At 38.2% G+C, this 25642-nt stretch overlaps 1 protein-coding gene across 1 annotated transcript; it reads left to right on the forward strand.

Annotated features, from left to right (window-relative positions):
* The first annotated feature begins 2943 nt into the window (after window positions 1-2943).
* Window positions 2944-10398, forward strand: LOC137708013 (transcription repressor KAN1-like). Its single transcript, XM_068446976.1, has 6 exons — window positions 2944-4211; window positions 4353-4429; window positions 5162-5207; window positions 5658-5832; window positions 8823-8919; window positions 9834-10398. The coding sequence occupies exons 1-6, from the start codon at window positions 3362-3364 to the stop codon at window positions 9945-9947; spliced, it is 1359 nt and encodes a 452-aa protein (XP_068303077.1). The 5' UTR covers window positions 2944-3361; the 3' UTR covers window positions 9948-10398.
* Window positions 10399-25642: the final 15244 nt, after the last annotated feature.

Consider the following 25642-nt stretch of genomic DNA (forward strand, 5'->3'; position numbering starts at 1 on the left):
CTCATAAGGATTTGGTTCCTTTTTAGTAGAATTAGGGTTTGTAACTTACATAACGGCCTGGTTGCGATTTATAAATTCATTCACTATCGTGTGTTCATTAACTAATAATTTAAAAGTATTTTGGAAACATTGAGTGACACACCCCGATCCAAAAATTGGGGTGTGCATCCAAAAATTGGAGCGTGCATCCAAAATTGGAGCGTGCTGGCCGTCACCTCACGTGACGGCCAGTATGCTCCAATTTTTGGATCGGTCTGTGTCATTGAGATTCAAATGTGGAGTAAGAAGTAATATAATTTACTCCTCCACCTGAGTTTGCAGCTGCTATGGTGAAGCCTTGCTCTTAATTAATATCTAATGTACGAGAAAATCTTAAGCGGCGGTGGTAATGATGACAGTAGCGAAAGTGATGACAACAATAGTGCTTGAGGTGGTGACAATGGTCATGATAAAGTTGTGGTGGCATACTCGAGTTTTTTTCCTTCTTAAAACTCTAACTCTGTTTTTTATATGCAGATTTTGTGTTATATAATTTTTTTTTTTTAAATTCTATTCTTGAAAACGCATGAAACATTAATCTGATGCTTTATAGAATTTAGCTTAAATATTATTTTCTACGTATTCTATTTCCGGAGTTTGCTTTTAAAATACAACCTACTAAAAACATATTACACTCGTTAATGGATGTGTAAAACGAAAACCTATTCTGCAAAACGTTACCAACACAAACCCTTATTTTTCTATATGCTACTTTCATTCTAGGTGTTGTCTTTTCTTTTTTAATTACTCATTCCAGCTAATGTTGCCCTGGTAGTTGTTTGATACGAACCCCAAGGTCTGGAGACAATGAGGTATGCATGCATATCACCTACCTCCCGCATTTATCCAAACAAAATTTAATAGAATACATCTCTCTTCTGTAACAACACAAGTGATTATTTTGTGGAATTCTTTTTGGAGGAGGATGTGATAGAAACTGTGCTCCTAGAAAGCAAAACCACGACATTTACATTACCCAATTCATCATTTAATGTACCATCCAAAACATCACCTATGGTTGAGTGATTCAAATTCAGTAGGAGTAATGCTATTCGTACCATGTTTTTGTACCACATCTTCATACCACTTTAGGTGGTATTTGATGTGGATAGCCACATCATTTAAATTAATCAGATTTTTAAATTTAGTTTATTATTTAATAAACTAATAATTAAGAAAAACTAGTTAATTAAATAATGATTGTGGTATACGAGGAGTCTTTCTCCTTTCTTTCATTGGGTTTTGCAAATCTTTCAAATGATGTGGCTGTCCACATCAGATGCCACCTAAGGTGGTATAGAAATGTAAAAACATGGTATGAATAGCGGAAACCCTACATCAATTATACGTTAAATAAAGGATTAACATGACAAAGAAAGAGCTATTTAATTAAATAAGTAATAGCAAATCACGCTTTAATGCAATGACGAAAAGTAATTATGTTTATGTACTTTGGTGCAGTTTCGATCCTCACGATTTCCCTTTTCTCTAACAAGTAACAATTTAGCCCACTAACGCTATCATGCCACTGAAAAAAATTAAAGGAAAACTAATGAAAAATGTTTGAAAACTTTAAGTTTTAATGATATGGACAAAATAAAGGGTAAAGTGAATAGTATCAAGATTGACTTTTTAGTGTAAAAATGTGGTTTTTCGTTAAAGTGAACAGTACCGTGAGCTTTTCGTTAAAACTCTCAAAAATTAAACATATAATTACTTATCAATATTATACTTTTTTATGCAGGTGCATATGCCAATGAAGAGGGGGAGGGTGAGATATACACTACTTTAACTAACTTAATTAAATCCAAATGGTTAATGTTAGGGAGATTAAATTTGTCAATAAAATTTTGTAAACCAAATGACATGGAAATTGATGATTCAGTTATTACTTGAGTGTTGATAAACGTGCTTATTCCTATTAGTGACAAATCATTTAGTTTACAAATTTTGTTGACAAATTTAGTCTCTCTAACATTACCCAATCTAAAATTGCGTTACTGATAGGATGAAGGATGTCATTGGATTTGAAAACCCTAGCTAGCTGCAAGCATAAGAGTGAAGATAGTTAATGACGGATGAGGATGGTGGGCTCGGACAGGAGAGAGTCATGTGGGAGAAAGACATAATAAAAACCATGAGTGCCAGACAAGTTTGGTGAGAGATTAGAAGGGAATATATGGGAGGGCTATAGGGGAAGAATTAGAAGGTAAAATAATTAACGTGGGATTAGGGTTTGCGATGCGTACAGTATGCAAGCAAACAAAAACCCCTTTGTGGGTCTCTAGCTAGCTCACTCAGATATCATAAGGTCAATGCCTCAATCTTTTTAAAATATTAACTTATCACACACACAATTTCAGAATCTCACGAGAATTTGGAAAACCCAGAGACAGAATTTTATGTCATTATACTATTATATATATTATGTACGTCCAATCTGTAGAAATATAAGCAATAAAATTCAAACCCTATATTAGTTATATATACATTTCTATTGAGTACTGTACTGAGAAAAAACAAAATTGTATATAAAATTACAAAGATAGAGAGAGAAGAGGACCAAGGAGCGCAGTGGGTGGGGGAAAAGGAATCAGAGACGAGGGTGTCTTTCTCTCTCTAACATTTTTTATCCCGTCGTCTGCGGAGCAGGGAAATCTGAAGTGACCATATTTTTTGGTGCATTTGATGGGTTTTGACCAGAGAGAGAGAGAGAGAGAGGAGAGAGGAGAGAGAGTGAGAGACCTTGTGCTCTTTCTTTTCTTCTCCGTCTAGTGTCATTTTCCAAGATATACTCTCGAGGATAACCAAACCCAAAGCCTACAACTTATGGCTTTCTCTCTCTCTTCCTTTTTTCCTTCTTTTTTTTTCTTTCCAAGACTTATCTCTCTCTCTCTCTCTCTCTCTCTCTCTCTCTCTCTCTCTCTCTCTCTCTCTGTCTCTCTCGTGAGCATGTCTGTTTGTTCCAGAAGATTGCTGTCTTCGTTTGCTTTAGCTCAATATCCCTTTTAACTTGTTCCCGCACTCAATAATTTGGTCTTCAAAGCACGCTCACACAACAGCAAGCTTTCTTCTTTGTTCTTCATTAATTGAGATAGCTAGCTTTCCAAATATTATTTGGAAGAAAAAAAAAAAAAAAAAAACCAAATCTCCCCCAAATATCTTCAAGCTCAAAAGAAATTACCTCCACCTTTTTCTTTAACTCTTTTCCTCAACTTTCTTCACTCACAAGTTGGATTTGAGTAGCAGCAGGGAAGCAAAAAAGAGAGGAAAAGAGGGGTAGGTTGCTAGTATTTGGTTTGGTAAAGTAGTGAATCAGAAAATGCCCTTGGAAGGGATTTTCATAGAACCCTCTTCAGCCACAACTACGACTAGTTCTTGTCCAATTCCTGATCTTTCTCTTCAAATTAGTCCTCCCAACACTTCCTCTAATTCATCATCAATTTTCAATACCACCATTAGTGAAACCCAAAATCCCACTACTAGTAATTCCCAAGCTCACACTGAGCTATCCCTAGGGCGATGCTTCACCGGCGGAGCTCACGAGCAAGAACCACCACAAAACCCTTATCAACAACAAAGTTTTCATCTTCACCGTTCCAACAGTCATTTAAGCCACTTAAATCACGGTGTTTCGCTGCTTGATGTCTCGTCATCAGAGGGTTTAAGGCCGATTAAAGGGATTCCGGTCTATCATCAGAACCGTTCATTCCCCTTCTTGCCTATGGACAATATGATCACAAGAGATCATCACAAGGATTCAAGGATGTGCTTCTACCCAAAACCTCCTCCACCTTCTTCCTATAACCATCCTTCTTTTCCTTCAGCTGCCTCATGTTCCCCTAATACGCCGTCTGCGCCTTATTTCGGAGGAGGAGGAGCCGGCGGTTTTGATCCCATGTCGAGATTTACCGGGTTCTCACCCGTGGATGTGTTTAAATCTAACAATCAACTGCACCACCACCATCATCTTCATCAACTTCATCATCACAATCAGTATGGTATTGGAGGGGTTGGACCAATGTCTGAGGGATCTCATCACGGTATCATGAGATCGAGGTTTTTGCCAAAGCTGCCGACAAAGCGGAGTATGAGAGCTCCGAGGATGCGATGGACAAGCACTCTCCATGCCAGATTTGTTCATGCTGTTGAGTTTCTTGGTGGCCATGAAAGTAATCAATAATTCAAAACCTCCTCTCTTTTTTTCTTCACCTCTTAAGATATATTTGGAAAAGAAAATTCTCCTCATAATTCCTTCATTTCTTGTTCTTAATTTCCTTTTATTTCGCGTAATTTTTTGTTATGATTTTTAGGAGCTACTCCAAAGTCAGTTCTTGAGCTCATGGATGTCAAGGATCTCACTCTAGCTCATGTCAAGAGCCATTTACAGGTAGCAAGCTACTCTCTCTCTCTCTCTCTCTCTCTCTCTCTCTCACAGTCACTCATGTGGGGCAGTGTTTCTCTCTATTACACGAGGCACAGTTACCAATGGGGAGCTGTGAATGAAAATAGTAGTAAGCTATATTATTTGTTTTGAGTCTGTCTGAAACTTCTGAACTACTACACACTGACCTCTCTCTCTCTCTCTCTCTCTGTACACTTAATTTCAAAGAAAAACTTTAAAAAATGGATGATATAAAACAGACAAAAGTGTCATCATTTCCCAATAATGAAGAATTGTTCATAATTACTTCCTTATCCAACATGAACCTCGTGATTAATGTTCCGTCCTTCCTTCGTTATTAATTTATACATGACAACCAAGACAGTCCCAGAAGCCCGCGGAGAGAGGAACCTAGCTACAAATCAAGAGATCTGAATTGTATTAATTAATTAGTTAATTAATGGAAAGAGAATAGTTTTATCATTTTTATGTGTATGTGTTTATTTAGACTTTTGAATTTATATTATGAGTGCTGATTGAGAACAATTTTTCAGATTATATTATTTAAACTACATGATGTACCGGTTGACAGTTGAATTTCTTTTTAAAATCATTAATAAAATGAGTCAAACCTTCAACTGCTACATTATTTGATTTACAAAAATATGGTATAAGATGATACCCCTAACATTTTTCTTATTTTAATATTAATTAATTAAATGGCCAATGACTTTGCAGATGTATCGAACTGTTAAGACCACTGACAAGCCTGCAGCTTCTTCAGGTAATTCGTATTGCTAATCGTTTACCTCTTTTTCTGATTTTTGCTCCTTTAGCAGCCTTAACTTTTTCGTACTTATTACCCTTCACTTCACATTAATTTTTTACCGCACACATTTGGAAATTTTTTTGCTTTCCTTCCCCGTTGGTATTTGTTGTCCTTTTAATTGTACTTTAAGCCCTATCATAGATCGACCTAGCAGAGCTTGCTGCATATATTTGTAGGCAACATTTGACCGTAACACCTAGCTAGCTAATACATATATGCATTCATGCATCCCATGCTTGCATTCCATGCATACATCATTACCATGTCATGAATCATGATACACATAATACTAATGTACCCCATATACAAATAATACTAATTTACATTGTACATATGTAGCTTAGAAATAATTCTTATATGGATGGACCTTAATTAACTTTGATTTGTTTTTCCTTTGAAATTAAGGGCAATCGGATGGATCTGGCGAGGACGACATCCTCTCTCCGATTTGCAGCGCAACGGATCAGCATGCCGTACGCAATACTCAGCAATTTCCAGAGCAAAGAGGACCGTCCGATCGGTCCGTGCAACCAGAGGCGGACTACACTTCCAGTACCACTCTTTGGAGTAACTCTTCAAGGTAGGGTCCTCATCACTCTCTCTTTCTCTCCCTCTAATGTTATATATATATATATATATATATATATATATATATGCCTGAACTTTTAAATAGTGCATGATAGTTTTTCTGGGGGAACTTAAATTATAATCGTACTAGTACTGCTTCCTTTTTTGGCTTTTGCATGGTACCTTATGTAGCTTAATGTAAAATCACGTCCACCATCTTTTAACAAAATAACAGGGTTCCTTGTGGGCTGTGGCCAAGCAGCTTTTGCTTTATTTTCTGCTGGTTATTTTCCTCTTTCTTCGTCTTTTCTCTTCTGCAAGATTTTCTTTGGTTGATTAAGAAATCTTATTAAAATAGCTAAGAATCGCACTAATAATGCTCAAGGTAAGAATTAAACAATAAATTCCATTATACAAAATTACAAATAAACTAAAGAAACAATTTTAGATCAATATTCTTTCCTTTTTAAAAATAATTCCTGCGCAAATGATGAGATTTGTGGCATAAGCATTAATGGGTTTTAAAGAAAAAGTAGCAAACACAATCAGAATCGTTAGCTGAGATAAGAAAGCAAATAGTAACACTTTTTCTTTTTTCTTGAGAATTATTAAATAAAACTTGGAACTGTTTTTTGGTATTCCGTATGTTACCGATATTATAATCTGGTTCTTATTCTCTCCACAAGAACGTCGCAATATATGACCAAAAATGTCATTCCCTCTTGCTCTTGCTCCCCCCTTTTTTCCAAAGTTCGAATAACTATATGTTATTTTATAAATTGTACTCCACCCTTGACATATACCCAGTCATGTCAAATGTCATTTAGCTTCTCTTTGACTAAAACAAAAAGATAAAGTCCTCTTTTTGTGTTTCCTTTTATTAGTTTATTTCTTCAAACAAATTAAATTTAAGAAAATTTCAGAGCAACTCTTCAGGGAAGTGTTCCTTAACTGTGTGCACTCATACCAACTTATCATACACCCAACCGTAGCAATTTGAGTCTTGCCAGTGCCTCATACGGCTGTTGGGATTATCTAACTAGGTGCCATATTCTGAGGACAGTAACCAATACATGACAGGAATGTGAATTGTGGAGAGGAAGTATGCGAATGGCGATGACAACTAATAACGGAAAAATCTGCTCCAATGCGACTCTTGGCATGTGGATCGACTGCCTGGAGTCATGGCCCTTGGTTAGGGAGCTAACTGTAACTTCTATCCCACCAGCTATAGCTAGATATAGGAGAGTTACTTGTGGATGCTACTAAACATGATCCGATGTTCTAATCAACTTGACTAGTTCAACAAATAGAAGATAAGTCGGATGAATTGAGAAGGGTTTATACATAATTTATAGAGTATTTAAATGAGTCCATTGTAAAGTTAGATAGGGAACTTAAGTTGCATTCTGTAATCCTCGCCTTGAGTGAGGAGAATAAATCTTTCCTAGGCTCTGATACCATGGCGACTTGAAGAATGAAAGCAAGCAGATTGAGAAAATCTTGAGAGAAAATGAAAGCTCTATATTTGATTATCCGAAAAGAATGATTACATGGCAGTGATGAGTACATCAATGTGTAAGTATATACCCAGATATTAAAGCAACCTCCTCTAACTAATTAATCAAGAGATTTAATGAATTAATGTTTAACTAATTGTAACAAACTAGTAATTAACAACAAACCATACATGTGACAAACAGATGTACTTTCTCAGTGCTTGAGTTATCAATGACCAAAAAATGGTGGGGTATGTACAATGATTGAAGAAATCCTGAAACTCATTTAAAGTACTAGAGATAAGATCATCTCTCGTGTCATGTCAAGCATGACGTTGTTCTTGTGCCTCATCATGCCCGATTTTGTCTAGCTAGTTTTGGGTTTATCCTGGATTTCCCCAGGGATATCCCAATTGTATGCAACATTCTGCCGTAGTTTTAGGCCTAGCATGATCATATATATATATGCTCGTACTTTACTCATATGGTAGCTTGTATGTGGCTAGTTTTAGCTTGATACTAAGTTAAGCCTAATAAGGCATTTTGTTTGGGAAATCGTGTCTATTGGGTGTCTGATCATTTATCACGGCTATGTTCACTAAGCTCTTTTGGAGTTCTATTGTAGTTCTAATTATTATACTAAAGTTGTGATGTTTTTGACTTAACTGTGCACCCATACATAGGTCAATCCGTAGTTTAGTCTCGTATATTTGGTAGAGGTTGAGTTTTGTAAGCTTGTGAGATTTGAGTGTATTGAGGATTCTCCATTAAGAATTGTGTTTAGAGTAGGTAGATTATTTAAGAATTCTGGAGACATGCATTCATTTCCTCTTCAATTTGCAATGTTCTCCTTCTTTTGTGAATTGATCATTGCTTGTGGGTTCAGCCCAATTCCGGTTTAGGGTTTAGATTTCGCTCGTTGTGATATTTGGGTAAGGGTTTTCAGCTGTTGAACATGAATTTCGTAACATTTACTATTCGAGCAAGGTTCTATATAAAAGACTGAAAGCAATGGTCATTGAAGGATCCAACCTAGCTAAAATGGAAAGGATTGCCGTGAACCTTTGGAGCGAATATTGTTTTTCGAAGGCTGAGTGTGAAATAGTGGGACGTACTTTATAAGAAGGAACTATGTGCTATTCTGCTGCTGATGATTGTGAAAGGTGTGTTACAAGACAATCATATTTATGCTAATTCTTTGATAACCACAAGCAGCCCAACAGGTACATGTAATACGGTGTCAGTTTACTCTGTAAATGGCTGGTCGTGGCATAGTGAACCTAGAACTTAGCCTAATGAGTGGCCCTTTTTACTGGAGACCTTCTCTTCAACTTTAAGGAAGGTTTAGTTTAAGTCGGCATAAAATTCTATAAAATTCACCACATGATATAACGGGACAGTTTGTTATATTTTGATCGTTTGTGTTTCTACATATAACTTGAAATTTGATTTAAATTTCTTGCTAAAATTGTTTTTTTTTCCTCCATGAAATTAATCTGAGTAGTAGAGAGGCGTTTCCACATACTAATTCTCATGACATGGACGGGCAAACACCAGCAGTATCCTCCCAATTACAGAAAATATCTGGTCATAAAATTCAGGTACTAAATCAATGTTTTCAATTTTCATATTTATTTGATCAACAGATTATAGTATTTTAAATTCAATATCGCCTGTACAGAAAGCATCCACCGTACGAGCATTCATGCATAAGCATGCATAGTAGTCCATTATTTATAGCCCGAGGCACCTATAAAAGTTAATAGTTGTCTTGATTTTCATTTACAATGAAAAAGCTCTTTATTCCTTTTATTAGCAAATCACAATCTGATATGTATATAAAATGATATAAAAATAAACATTTATGCACACCGACCATACAAAAACTGTTCGGAAAATCATATTTATAAACCACAAAAAAGTGGGAGAAGAACCCATTTCTTGTTTCTAGACCATAGCAAGGTATAAATTCAATTCCTACATTCCACATTTACACTCTAAAAGTCAATTTAAAACCCTAGCTCCCTTCTGAGCCCAAAAAGTGGTGTATCCCCTCTTTCTCTCGCTTCATTTTCTCATTCCCAAATGGCCACGGCCGCCACTGTGCACCCCTTGGTCACAGTCCAGTCTCTGGACGGCAACATGACCACCGACCAGACCCAAGCTATCCCCTTCCCCAATGTCATTAAGGTCTCCATCCAGCCCGACATCGCCACCTTCATCCACCTCTATTTCATTTTATTTTATTTATATACAAAAACATTATAATCGAAAACAGACATTATGTGTTTTTAATTTTCATCATATGATCTAGTGTGTGATGAGAGAAATAAGCACAAAGTCTCGTGTGGTCGTCCGTTGAAACTATTTCTCCCACCTTGTACGTATAATGCATACATATATGGAGCATCTCTTCACATGCACACCTCTGCATTCAATGCATTTATTTGGTTATAACTTACCATACAGTTAAGCCATGCATTAATCTGGAAAAGGTTGTCTGAATGTCGTACAGGAATGTGATTCAAACAACCTGAAGAGCTATCTGGGATCTAACTTTGATACCAGACATCCAAGCTTGGAGTTCACGTTAGGCAGACCGGACTGGAATGGCAAAGCACATGAGTGATTCAGTATCTGTCTTTTCATGGTTTACTTTCTTGGAATCAAAGTGTTAGAAGAGCTTAAGTTGAGTTATTTGAGTGGATAGAAATTCTTTTAGGACTGTTATGAGCAGCTATATTATACGTAGCTGCTTCAGTTTCATAAGTCCTTTAACTGGGCGAACAAGGAAGAGAAGAAAAGGTGTGTATAGAGGGGAAGAGAATTCACATCAAAATGGTGGATTGGTTCGCCTCCTCATTTCGATTATGGCTATGTATATCCCAGCCATCCATGTCTGACAGAGACTTGGAATTTTCAGGGTAAAATCCAGCTTTGGTTCCGTGTAAGGAATCATCGTAAGTTTGACGGGAAAATCGTGATTTTCCGTGTTAGATAAATGAGAGTTTACAACATCATACTTGTAATAGTTGGGAAGGGGTTTCTCATCAGAAATGAACAGAGCTTGTATTTCATCAGTTTGAATCTCTATTGCTGCCCAAGTACTTGTATTTCAAACAAATAGTTGGCACTGCTGCATAAAGTAAGGATTAAAACGCTTTTTCCAATTCAAAAGATTGGAGTTCACGTTAGACAAAGTTTATCACGTTTTAATAATAAAACAATCATCAACTTTTATGTAATTTAATTTTCAAAACTTTACCTACAAATTTAATCTCCATAGTATTACTCCAAAAAATTTTCTTAATCAGGGGACTTTTTTTTTATCCGATATTATTGGTTTGTTCTTTATTTTAGAAGCAAGCCCAATCCCCAATGCTCCATTTTTTCTAGTAAAAAAATCAAAACTTAAAATAAAAAAAATAAAAAAATCCCACTATAATATGGGATTAACCGTTCCAATATGGGTTTTAAGCTCGGCTTGAGCAATTCGACTTCAGCTTGTTTTGGGCTTGTTCAAGTTCAATTTATACCTGAATTGTTCAAGTTCAATTTATACCTGAAATGAGTTGAGTTAGAACAAAATACATGTTAGTCTCCTTAAAGAAATGAGCTGAGCGTAGCTTTGGTATGTTGCTTATAAAATTGTGAACTTGTATTTACTTAAGAGACAGCTCAGTTGTGTTCGAGTTTGAGATGATTTTCAAAATTGATCATGAAGTTTCAATTTTCTCATGTTGCATTTTGAAATTGTATCAGTTTATATTTTGCCTCCTTGAATGTGTAATCATCCACTAAATTCAACAGTTCTTTTGTCAATATCTGGTGCTAGGTCCTAGGTTTATAAGTTAGTCCATATCAAGGTTTTAAAAGGTGCCAAGAGCTAGTCGGACGACGCGCATGAGCCTAACCTAGGCGGGAGCTTAGGCAGTTTTTATTTTAATTTTAATTAAGTTTATTATATAAGAAATAAATATCTACTTATACTTAAAATACATAATTCTATTGGGTACATAAATTGCAAAATAGAATGACATATAGATTATAAAGTATTAGAACATGTTGAAAACGTGGGCAACGATCATATAATGTGTGTTCATTTAAATATTTAACAAACCTCTTACAATTTATTGAAAAATTAAAATACAAAATGAAAGTTATATTTTTTTCCTATCTAAGAGAGAGTCGCGACCTAAACGGGTACCTAGGCAGGTTTAGACGGGCTACCGAGCACTTAGGCAAGTCTATACGGGCTACCGAGTACCCAGGTGGGTTACGCAGACGCCTAGGCAGGTCTATGCACCCTTTCTTAATTTTCAAACTGTCACGTCCCGATCTTGACATACGTCCAGAATTGACACATGCACAACATGTAACATATCAAATAACCAACGAAGCACAATATTATTCTCAAGCCAAATTGATCAACTAAAATAATAATAATAATAATAATATCCAACGTCATTCCACAATCCTGTCAATTAATCAATTCATGAATCAAAGATGCATGATTTTAACATTTAACTAATATCCAACGTCATTCCACAATCCCGTCAATTAATCAATTCATGAATCAAAGATGCATGATTTTAACATTTAACTACGTTAATTAATCAATGAGATAACATATCATTTCACGAATTTAATTAAGGAACTCTATATAATTCCCTACTTGGATTATGAGTAATAACATGGTAAATCTAATTTATATTCACAACGTCTATTGTGGGTAATTCCCATTCACTCGAATCTAGAGTTCTAGACTAGCCTTATGGAAATGAGCGAGAGCAAGGATTCCGGACCACTCAACGGAACCAAAATATCAAGTGCTTTCTGGCAATCTACCATGACCTGTCGCATGTATAATCAGTGCCTACATCATAGGAATGGTGCACTGGGCAAATCAGAACTTAGATAAACTGTGAAGCTCGAGTGAGTGACAATAATACAAGTATGTGATATTCAATAAAAAGAAAGGCCATCGATCACAGTTTATAAATCTCAAATATAAGTTTATATTTATGAAATCATAATCAAGTCACTAAAAACTCTGAAGAAGTCATCGAGACATCCAACGACTTTTCTAATTCAAACCACAAAGATTCTCAAAAATTGTCATTCATAAATATGTTAAAAACTAGGGTTAGAAGGACGTAGTTCGGCCAAAGCCTACATAAGTAACCAAACATGAAGTGGTCCCCCCATAGCGGATTAACCAAGCAGAGCCACCTTTGAGAAACCATGTAGGTAGTGACCCCTAATCGCAGATGAACCAAGCACGATCCATAAATAGTATGGTCCCCTATTGCAGATTAACCAAGCAGAACCATGGTCCCATATCGCGAATTAACCAAGTAGGACCATTAGTGACCCCTCCTGTTGCGGATTAACCAAGCAGGGTTATAGGCAGTGATCACCCATCCTGGATTAACCAAGCATGATCACTCCTAAGTATATATGACCATAAGGATTGCCCATTGCAGATTAACCAAGCGCGATTCATAAATAGTATGGTCCCTTTCGCGGATTAACAAACTAGGACCATCCATGTACCACTGCTACATAGTGCAGACTTGGTGTCACCTAACCCCATGACACTAGGGTAACGGTCCCCTACTAGACCTCAGGTTTAACAAACTTTTCAATATGCACTTCAAATCACTTTTTTTCACAAATATTTCCAATCCGTGAATCAAATCACATTTAATAAAAATAGATTGATGGCCAATTATAAAAATCGCATTTTAATAGAAAACACATTTATAAAATCAAGTCATATCCACAAAGGATACTAATATAAGAAAACAGGGTAATAACCATATCACATATATTAAAGTCACTCACCGAGACGAGTCCGCAAAGCCTCACTGAGTCTTTAGTAATACTAATTTTAGTAATTCAAATGGTTCAAGACATGTTGACCAAAATTCAACTCTCAGTCATTCAAATGGTTCAAGACATATTAACCAAAAGTCAACTCTTAGTCAACGGTGGGGTCCACACCTTAGCAATTTAATCCGAAGATCCACACATCGTATTTTGGACACGTAGCTTCCTAAGGTCCACATTATGCTCATAGAACAACATACTAAAATCCTATCACGATTCGATGGTCGGATCTTCTCCAATCTTAAATTCAAGTGGCGATCAACAATTAGTTTTACAAACTTAAAAATCCAATTCGAGAAGATTCGTATGTCAGATTTCCGATCTGTCAATTCCTCTATCCTCAAATATTATGCACTATTATGTATTTAAGTTTGGTGCTGATCCAACAGTCGGATTGTCAATACATATAATAACCCCATAGCGGCCAACTAGGTGGTCAACTACAAAACTATACTAAAACATCGGAATTCCACTAAATAGATGTCAAATATGGAATTGGGGCATTAAAATGAGCCTAGGATGGTTAGGTGGAGTCTTGGCCCACGTGCCGCCGCACGCGGCGGACAACCGCCCAACCGCCCTGACTCGCTAGAAAATTCAACTATTTCTAAAAATTACCAAATTTCACAAAAATGTAGATCTTGATGAGTGGAGCAAGTTTCATACCTGTGACTAAGCCCAATTTGGCCGAGAAAAGCTTCAATTTCCCTCGAACCCGCCAGAAACCCTGAAAATGGTAGGCTTCGATTCATCACTTCCGGTGATCCACCGCCCCCAAACCTGCTTAGGCTTTGTTCCTGAGGTTGAGGGAAGCCTTTTGGTGGCGGTGGTTGACGGAATTACCTTTGGATTTGATGGATCACCGCCCCGAAGCCCGTCGTACCCACCGGTGCATTTCTCCACAATCCCGAACCCAATCTCCTCAAATTTGGTGTGGAAATGGTAGAGAAAGGGGTCGAGATGATGATTGGGAGTGGTAGATCGGCCCAATTCATAGGAAAAATGATGAATTTTGTTGGAGAAACTCATGGGTCACAACGGGGTCATGGGTCAAGTGGGAACCAGTTCGGTTCCCCTCCTTCCCCTCATTCTTCTCATTTCTCCTTCCCCTCGCCTATATGCGAAATAACTAAACTAATTAATTAAATAGGACATATACTAAAAGGCTAGGAAAATCCCCCATAGTTTGCTCAAACAGAGGGTTTAAATATACGAAAACATTATACACGATGTCACGGACCCATACACGTCAAGCACATGTCGGCTGGTGGCCGGATGTGCCCTCACGCGATGGCCATGAGCTCACGCTGGACAAAACTAACGAATGACCGAGGAATATTCTGTTAAATACTAATGGTGTAAGTTACCTTTAACAACGTCAAAATATTCCGTTAACTTTAATGGAATATTCAATCTTCTTTTCCGGTGGACCTCCGCCGCCATCTGGTTCGTCGGAAAGTGGGAAAAGTTGTCGGGTTTCTGGCAAATTTTCAAAACTTCATATCTTCTTCATTTCTCAACCATTTTTGACAAACTTTATATAAAAATGAAGCTGGGGAATAGGAGAACAAGATTATACCTCTTAAAAGTCCAAAAGTTGGACAGAAATGGATCAAAATAAACTCAATAGCCTCGGACCTAAACTCGACTTCTCAAACCGTGGGTTTCCTTGTCGGCTCCACTTCAAAACTAGGCTAATGGCCTCGGGAAGTTGCCTAAATGCTTCCAAAAATCTCAAAATCTTGTAACTCGAACGGAAAAACGTTGGGGAAAACTCCACCTGAGTGGGAGCTCTGAGTTGCTTTAAGTTGGACTCAAAACTCGTCTATTTCGTGATTGGTTTGTATAGATGTGTTCGTGGGGATGAGAGGAACACTATGGTGGTTTAAAGGTTGATTTGTGACGTTTGACGTTGGTGTGTGTGTTGCAGAAGGAAGAGAGTCACGAGTAAGGGAAAGAGAAGAAGAAGATGAGAGAGAGAAGACAATTTTTGATTAGGCAGAGATGATAGATGTCTGATTGGGTGAGGGAAGTAAGGAAAAAATCTGATTGGTGGTGAGGGTGAATAAGGCACGGTATATATTTTAAAAGGGAAAAAGGGATAGGATTTGTACAATTTCCGATTACACAAAATCTATTCCCTTATCAAAAACAGTAGTTTCCTACACTGAAAAATTAACGCACACGTGTACGAATTTACCCATTGTTAACACACTTCAATTAAATGTAACTTTTTCGTTACAAGTCCATTTCGGGTATAACTTGCGCTCATACGTTCGTAACAACGAGTACTAATTAATTACGACAATGAGAAAAATAAATTAAAAGTCGAATAATTACGTCCATGTCAGATTCCACTTTTGCAAAAAAAAAAAAAAAAAAAAAAAAAGGCATAAAAGTCAATTTACAGCATAAGCATCAATTTACACACTCGAGGAGAAAATTACATAGAAAATTTAGGGACGGGTCGTCACAATCTACCCCCTTAAGAAAATTTCATCCCCGAAATTTCAACACTACTAAAGATCAGTCAAAGAACAAACATGGATAAAGATCTCGCATACGCTCATCTGTCTCCCAAGTAGCTTCCTCAACAGAATGGTTTCTCCATAAGACTTTCACCATACAAACGGTTTTGTTCCTGAGAACTTTGTCTTTCCAGGCAAGAATCGTCACTAGAACCTTATCATAAGTCAAATCCGGGTTAATCTCTGATGGCTGAAGATGAATCACATGTGACGGATCAGAGGCATATCTTCGTATCATGGACACGTGGAACACATTATACATTCTTGACAACTCTAGAGGTAGATCAAGTTGGTAAGAAACTTCACCGACTCACTCAATAATCTGATATGGGCTGATGTAACGATGACTTAACTTTCCTTTCTTTTTGAAACGTACAACACCTTTCCATGGTGACAACTTTAAGAATACCCAATCTCAAACCTTATATACTCTTTTGTCGATTCTGTGCTACTTTCAGGTTCTCCTTTATCACTTGAATATTCTGTGTCATCTCGTTCATAATTTCAGGACCAACCAAAACTCTTTCGCCAACTTCGGACCAACACAACGGGGTACGACATGGTTTTCTATAAAGCGCCTCAAATGGGGACATACCAATGCTGAAGTGAAAACTATTGTTGTAGGTGAATTCTATCAAAGGTAAACGCTTGTGCCATGTGTCTCCAAACTGCAGGACTGAAGATCTCAGCATGTCTTTCAACGTCCGAATAGTTCTCTCTGATTACCCATCAGTCTGAGGATGATAGGCAGTGGTGTAAACTAATTTCGAACCTAGAGCTTCTTGAAAAGTTAACCATAATTTCGAAGGAAATCTGGGATACCGATCAGAAATAATACTAACTGGAACACCAGGATACTTGACAATTTCAGAAATGTTCTGCCAACTGACTCAACGGGTAGTTCTCACGAACAGGTAGGAAATGTGTTGATTTGGTAAGCCGATCTACAATCACCCAGATACCGTCATAGCCATTTCATGTATGAGGCAGCTTGTCAACGAAATCCATTGTGATATCTTCCTATTTCCATTGTATGGGAAGTGGTTGTAGCAACCCAAATGGTTTCTTTCTTTCTACTTTGACTTGCTGATAGACAGGACAACGACTCATGTACTCCGTAATTTCTCTTTTCATTCATGGCCAATAGTAGAAAGGTCGGATAATATGATACATTTTAGTACTCTTGGGATGCATCGCATAAGCTGAAATATGTGTCTCATCAAGTATTTCTTTCTTCAGTTCTTTCACCTTCGGTATATACATTTGATTGCCTTGCATAAGTATACCATCAAGCCTTCGAATCCTGGGATCTCTTCTATTGCCGTTCGACACTACCTGTTTTAGCTTTTGGGATCTGAGTCATTCATCTAAGCCTCGAGAACACAATCCAACAAAACTAGTCTGACTTGAAAGTTGGCAAGTAGAGCTCCCTAGTGATCCATTCCCAAAACTACCGCAGTAGATCTTAGGTCGGTGAGAAGACGAACACAACATGCATAAAAAGCATTGAGTCGACTGTGAGATTTTCTGCTGAGAGCATTGCTACATTATTTACACGACCAGGGTGATATTCAGTGGTGTAGTCATAATCGCTAATCAATTACATCCATCTACGTTACTGAAGATTAAGTTCTTTTTGAGTAAAGATATACTTGATGCTTTTATGGTCAGTGAAGATTTGACATGTTTCCCCATAAAGATAATGCCGCCAAATTTTCAAAGCGAAAACAATAGATGCCAATTCGAGATAATGAGTAGGGTAATTCATCTCATGAGGCTTTAATTGTCATGAAGCATACATGATCACCTTTCCATGCCGCATCAATACACAGCCTAGACCATTCAGAGAGGCGTCAGTGTGGATCTCAAAATTCCCATTGTCATTGGGAAGTGCCAAAACAAGTGCATGAGTGAGACAATATTTCAAATGTTGAAAACTTCGCTCATAATCATCATTCCATTCAAAATTAATTCCTTTCCTAGTCAACCTTGTCAGAGGCAAGGCTATGGCTGAGAAATCTTTCACAAAGCATCGATAGTAGCCAGCAAGACCAAGAAAACTCGGTACTTTAGTGACAGTCTGAGGTTGCTCCCAGTTTTCCACTGCTGCTACTTTCTGAGGATCCACAAGAACACCCTGAGCTGATATCACGTGTCCCAAGAATGCCACTTGATCATGCTAGAACTGGCATTTACTGAATTTAGAGTACAATTGATTCTCCCTTAGCTTCTTTAAAACCATATGTAAATGTCTAACATGGTCAGCCTCGCTCTTAGAGTACACCAGAATGTCATCGATGAAGGCAATTACGAACCTGTTAAGATACAGGCGGAATACCCGATTCATCAGGTCCATAAAGCCTGCTTGAGCATTAGTTAACCCGAATGGCATCACAAGAAACTTATAATGACAATATCGAGTTCGGAAGGATGTTTTCGGAACATCATCATTTCTGATCTTCAATTGATAATAATTGGACCTTAGATCTATTTTCAAGAAAACACAAGAACCATGAAGCTGATCAAAAAGGTCATCGATACGAGGGAACGAATAACAATTTTTAATCGTCACCCGTTTTAGCTATCAGTAATCGATACATAGCCTCAACGTTTCGTTTTTCTTCCTCACCAACAATACTGGAGCTCCCCAAGGGGAAGTGCTCGGCTGAATAAACCCTTATCAATAAGTTCTTGCAATTGGGTTTTTGATTTCCTCAACTCTGCAGGAGCTATACGATAAGGAGTTAGAGAAATAGGATCAGTACCTGGAATTAGGTCGATGGTGAACTCCATTTCACGATTCGGTGGTAGGCTAGGTAAATCGTCAGGAAAAACATCAGGAAAATGCCTGACTACCTGAATATCTTCCACACGAGCATAAGTCTCCTTAGTCATCACTAAATGAGCTAAGTAGCCTTAATAACCCTTCCTCAACATCCGTTTCGCCCTTACGGCAGAGATAACTCCGTGTTTTAGACCACTGCGTTTGTCAACAAAAGTTACAATCGGCATGCCTAGTCAATGGAATGTAACAACTTTTTGGTGACAATTCAACATGGCATGATTGTAATCTAACCAATCCATGCCCAAGATAACATTGAAATCAACAAATCCGGACCATTGAAATTTGATCCAACGACTACAAACAGGGAAACCCATAAGCTCGCACCTTGAACCAAAGAGAAATCGAGAATCACGATCTGGGTTCTTCGAACCCATAACCCTGCGCCTTGAACCAAGCCAAGCACCGAGTCACCAAGCCTGAGCCGCGGACTCTAGGTTGAAACCTAGAAACCCCGACACCTTCCACAGCGTCTCCGCCATCGCAGGATGGGATGAGCCTACATCCCATCTTTATACCTCGGGTCACCATGTTTGACAGCCTGAAGCTCGTCTTCGACATCGATTAACCAAGATTTGATTGAATCTTATCGGATTTTTTGAAAACCCGATTCGAATTTCTAGGGTTTTACAAAGAATGTCGAGATTGTTTTTCAAATCTTTGTTTATATTCGAGGTCTCCCCACGACCTATAAACTTACCCCGATCACCATTATCCCAAAGCATAGCCACTTGAAAAGGTGGCGCTGGCTTTCTTTCTCGATGAACACACCCAGTTATGGCTGGGTTGCCGTTTGGACCTAACCCGAGCCCTCGTAGGCTCATTCTCTCAGCCTGTTTTCCTTTTCTTTGGGCCCACCTGTAGTGACCTAAAACCCTTTGGCTCGGCCCACGTGAGACACCAGCCCAAGGGCTATGGTGTTCCCAAACACTGCAACGTACTAGATCGCGTCCTCCTATGGGCCCAAATGTTTCCCCCAGCTTGTAAAGAAAAAAAAAACCTAATATTTTTTGGGCTTGCCTAAAGCGTCCCGTATGAAATTTTTATTTTGTTTAGTTTTTTGGGTTTGCCTACAGCAGCCCATTTCCCTGGCCGGTCCTCCTCATGGGCCTGCAGTCCCACCCGAGACCACACCCAACCCACTCTAGGGCCTGGAATGCATGGCACACATTTTCTTAAGCCACCTGTGGGCTTAGTTTTTTTTTTCTTTTGGGCCCCAAGTTTTTTTTTCCTAATTATTTTAGGCCCAATGAGTTTTATATTTTTTTCACCCACACTTTAATTTGGCCCGAAGTCCGAATAATTAATTCAATTATAATTATAGACCTAAAAGTTCTATTTTTGCATATTCTTGTTGCATATTTATGTATATATATTTGTGTTTGCCTGCAGGAATATATGAACTTGAAGTTCATAATTATTTCGAAACCTGAAGTTTCTTAAAAACATGCCTTGTTTGAAAACCTGAAGTTTTCATTTAAAAACATCACCAATGAAAACCCTAAGTTTTTTCATGCAAAATTAAACCAATACATGTCTAGTAGAACTTATATGTTCTACTCCTATGTGAATGGATTGATTTTTTCTCCATTACACTAACCACATCTTGTCCATCTATTTTGTGATAAGAACGTATTGAATTTGAACAAACTCAACTTCACCACTTTAGAGGTCTTTGGAAGAAACTATCTCAAGTGGGTCCAAGATGTGAAGCTCCACCTCACTGCAAAGAACTTGCATCCCGCTATTGAAGAAAAGACAGACAACCCTATTGGCGAAGCTGAAAAAGCCACTGCTATGATCTTCATCCAAAGACATATCCATGACGCTCTGCAAACTGAGTATCTTGCTGAGGAGGATCCACGTGCCCTATAGGTCGCTTTAGTTGCTCGTTTTGATCACCAAAAAGACATATTCTTGCCTGGAGCAAGATATGACTGGCAGCATTTGCACTTCCAAGACTTTAAGTCTGTGAATGAATATAATTATGAAGTTTGTTGAATCCGATCACTTCTTAAGTTTTGTAACAAAACTTTGACTGAAGAAGATCTCCTAGAGAAAATCTATTCGACCTTTTCTACTTCTAATATTGTCCTGCTGCAATAATATAGAGCTCAGAAGTTCACTAAGTTCTTGGATTTGATCTCTGTTTTACTTATTGCTGAAAAGCAGAACCAGTTGTTGATGAGGAATTATCAAGCTCGACCTACTGGGGTGACTGCTGTGCTTGAAGCACATTATAGCACCAACCAACACCCAAAATTCCAAAATAGGCGTGCTAGGGGCGGCTAGAAGCCACCCCGCTAAGGTCAACAAAGTTAAAGCCCATCTAAGGGAAGAAACAAAGCTCAGGAGCACCCAAACCTCGCTCCTAAGGCCCCGAACTTTAAGAATAAAGGCAAAGCACCTGAAACCATGGATGCGGATACGTGTTATCACTGTGGTTCAAAGGACCATTGGTCCCGTGTTTACCGAGCTCCCAAGAAGGTTGTAAATGAATATCATTCTCGTTGTAAAAAGTTTGAATCAAACTTCGTGCAAGTAGATGAACAGGAGCCTACAAAAATGGAGGTTTTCTGACTTTCAAGAGGATACCACCCCTATGGAAGATTAGAATCTTAGACATAAACTTATTTTTTAGCTGAAATAAGACAATGGGGCTGAATTCCACCTAGTGGCCGAACCCCTCCTTTGTTTTTGGTTAATTTTTGAACAATTTTCCTTTATGTTTGGATTATTTGTTGGTGATTTGTTTTTGGATATTAAGTTTTAACCATCCTTGAATAAATGAAATTATTTTGAATTGATATTTGCTTTTAGAACTTTCATGTGACGGATTCAAATTAATTTTTCATTCTAGGTATGACTAGTGGGGAAGTTAGTTGTCTGGAAGATAATGCAACCACGCACACAGTTTTGCGTGAACGCATCTATTTCACTAACTTCATACCTAAAAATGCACCTTTGACAACCTTCTCAGGCCCATCCAACTTGTTAAAATGATACAGTAAGGCACGTATAATGTTGTCAAATGGTACAATCTTGACCATTGCTGAGGCACTCTATCTCCACGTTCTGGAAGAACGTTGTTGAGTTTCAAGGACATTGGAGATAACAATTACCATGTTGAAACCCACGTAGAAAACAGAGTTGAATTTCTATGCATAACTTCCTACAAATATGCCCAAAAGCGTATTCTAAAGAAGATGGCGTATCCCGAGTGGTCTGTATACTGCGACCATATGCCCCATAAAATGCCACTATGTAGCCGGCCCTACTACTGAGATCGTGCATGAAATTAAACTTTGGCATGATTGTTTGAAACATCCTGGACGAATAGCCATGTGTCGTATCCTAAAATCATCACACGGGCATCCACTTACCCAAAGTTTAGGTTCGATCGAAGGAATCGCATGTCAAACATGTTCCATGGGAAAGCTTATTACTTAGCCTATTTATGGCAAGATTCGTTCGAATCCTCCCATTTTTCTACAACAGATTCAAGGGGACATTTGTGGACCGATTCACCTTTCCTGCTGACCATTTAGATGGTTTATGATTTTGGTTAATGCTTCCATATGTTGGTCACACGTGTTCTTGTTATCCATAAGGAACGCTGCATTCTCCAAACTGTTAGCTTTGGTTATCAAGCTCAATACTCACCACCCTGATTATCTGACCAAATCTATTCGATTAGATAATGCTGGAGAATTCACATCTAAAACTTTTCATGACTATTGCATGTTGGTTGGGGTTGAAGTTGAACATCATGTACCTCATGTTCATACCCAAAATGACCTGGTAAAGGTTTTCATTAAGCGCTTACAAATGATTGTTCGATCGTTGGTCATACGTACCAAGTTCCCGATCACTGCTTGGGGCCATGTAATATTCCACACAGCAAAGTTGGTCCGCCTGAGACCTGTTGTGACACAACCATTTAGTGCCCTTCAATTAGTTACCGGATATAAACTCGACATATTGCATCTGCTCGTTTTTGGTTGTGCGGTATATGTGCTGATCTCGTCGCCTTTACGTACAAAAATGGGGCCTCAGCGAAGGATGAGAATCTATGTCGGAAATGATTCTCCTTCGATTATTTGTTACTTAGAACCTTTGAAAGATGATCTGTTTACCACTCATTTCGCGGATTGTCACTTTTATGGGACATTCTTCCCGTCGTTAGGGGGAGATAAGAACGTCAACGTTCTTGAAAAACAACGATAATTATCGTGGACGACCCCCACTTTGTCTCATTTAGATCCCCGCACCGCTCAGTCTGAAATTGAAGTATAACGCATATTAGATCTCCAAAGCATAGCTTAGAGCATGCCAGATGCTTTCACCGACTAACACGCGTGACAAGATCACATATTCCACCTGCGAATATGCCTGCAAAGATGGATGTACCAAATGTATAACGGACTTCCCTCCTGGAGGCCTAGGATACCAATATTGGTGATCTACGTATATTAACGGTTAGCCAATCATCTGCCCCTACACAAAAATGTGGCAGACCTCTTAGTTTAAAGGATTCACACCCCTAGAAGAGGAAATCCATGACACAAGGTCCCGAAGAGCCTACAGTGAATCCAATTATCACTTATTCATTTTATCCAACTCATGAGGAAATTCTAGATTATGAAAGCATCCTTGAAGAGACAAATCCTCATTTCGAGAATCGTGAGATTTCGGTTTATTATGCTAGCTTAGATGATGTGTGGCGTAGAAGTGAGATGATTGTCGACGATGCATTAACATTTGCAGTACCTATTGAGATCATGCTGAGTGATGACATTGAACAACATTCCATTGATGAATGTTGACATAGAACAAATTGATCAAATTGGAAACAAGCAATCAAAGTTGAACTTGATTCGCTTGCGAAACGTAAGGTGTTTGGACCTGTAGCTCCTACTCCTCCACATGTGAAGCTCGTTGGTTACAAGTGGGTTTTCGTTCGGAATCGTAATGAAAAAAATGAAATTATGCATTACAAAGCTCGTCTTATTGCACAAGGCTTGTCACAACACCCCAGGATTGACTATGATGAAACTTACTCACCCGTTATGGATGTGATTACTTTTCGCTACTTTATCAGTTTGGTAGTTTTCGGAAAACTGGATATGCAGCTGATGAACGTAGTAACTGCATATCTCTATGGGGATCTTGACACGAAAATTTGTATGAAAGTTCCCGAAGGACTTACAATGACTGGTTCAAATACTTCCAAACCCTGGAACACGTTCTCAATTCGGCTAAAACGTTCACTCTACAGTTTGAAGCAATTTGGAAGAATGTGGTATAACCGTCTGAGTGAGTATTTGACTAGTCAGGGATATGTGAACAACGAACTATGCCCTTGTGTGGTCATTAAGAAGTCACATTCCGGATTTGCGATTGTTGCAATATATGTTGATGATATAAACCTTATCGGAACTCCTGAAGAGCTTGCAAGAACTGCCGTGCACTTGAAGTCGAAATTTGAGATAAAAGATCTAGGTAAGACTCGATACTATCTTGGTCTCGAGATAGAGCATTGTTCGGATGAAATCCTAGTACATCAATCGAACTACACCCAGAAGGTGTTGTGCCGCTTTAATGAGGATAAATTGAAGTCTTCGAGTACTCCTATAGTTGTTCGATCGCTAGATGCAAAACGAGATCCCTTCCGTCCAAAGGAGGATGATGAAGATATTTTGGAGCCTGAAGTTCCTTATGTAAGTGCGATATGCGCTTTATTGTACTTAGCTCAATGCACTAGACCCGACATCTCCTTCACTGTTAATCTTTTGGCAAGATACAGTAATGCACCAACACGCAGACACTGGACTGGCATGAAAGACATTTTCTGTTACCTTAAGGATACTACGGATTTGGGCTTGTTCTATCCCTATGGATCCTCGAGTGATGCCGCACCCTTTGCTTCTTGAGTCGATTCTCGTCTTTTTAGTTATGCTGACGTAGGATACTTATCTGATCCGCACAAGGCGCGTTCTTAAATGAGTTATGTCTTTACCGTTGGAGTTATCGCAATCTCTTGAAGGTCAACTAAACAGACCTTAGTTGCCACTTCGTCTAACCATGCTGAAATTCTCACCTTACATGAAGCAACTCGGGAATGCTTTTGGTTGAGAGTAGTAATAGGCCATATTCGAAGCTTATGCGATCTTTATCCCGACGATGATTTTTGAAGACAACGCATCATGCATCGAACAACTCAAGAAGGGTTACATGAAAGGAGACAACACCAAGCACATTGCACCAAAGTTCTTTTTTTTTTTTCTTCACATTAATAACAAGAGCATCAGAAGATTGAACTCACGCAAATTCGTTCACAAGACAATCTGGCTGACCTCTTCACCAATCACTACCGAAGACGACATTTCAGAAGCTTGTTCATGGAATTGGTATGCGTAAACTTTCTGAGTTGTAACTTTGCTATTTCTCTTTGGAATTGTGTCAAACTCAGAGGGAGTATCCTACCTTATTGAGAACAAGCGTTGTTCCTTAGAATCAGTGCCGACGAGTCGACTTTCTCAACTTCTGCATGATGCTGAATCTACCTTGAGTATTTACACACTCAAGGGGCAATGTTGTAAACTTTCCTAGTTTAAGTGTGATTATGTAAATCCTAGATTAGATTTGATTCTAGTTATCATTTCTTATTACAACTTGTATTACTTGGGGATGAAGGAATATCTTCTCTCCTTTTACTACTATAAATAAAGGCACAATGTAGGAGGGATAACACACACATTCCCTTACAATTCTACAAACACATATCTCTCAATTTCTCTACCCTTGCCGCCAGGCCTATTCCCTTTGTTAGATAAAATAGGTTACAACAACATTTTCACTTTATAATAAAAAATACCTTTTGAAATGTTGTGTATACACTTGAGTAAAATGTCGATTTAGTTTCTAAATTATAATCTGTGTGAAAATTAGGTTGCTAAACTATTTTTTCGGAAAGAAACCAATCAATTTACATCCCTAATATCAAATTTGAAGCCATTTTATTCACTTTTTTGTCAATTTAATTCATGTGACTTGCATGTG

This window comes from Pyrus communis, chromosome 11, assembly GCF_963583255.1.
Source record: "Pyrus communis chromosome 11, drPyrComm1.1, whole genome shotgun sequence".
NCBI classification, from domain to species: domain Eukaryota; kingdom Viridiplantae; phylum Streptophyta; class Magnoliopsida; order Rosales; family Rosaceae; genus Pyrus; species Pyrus communis.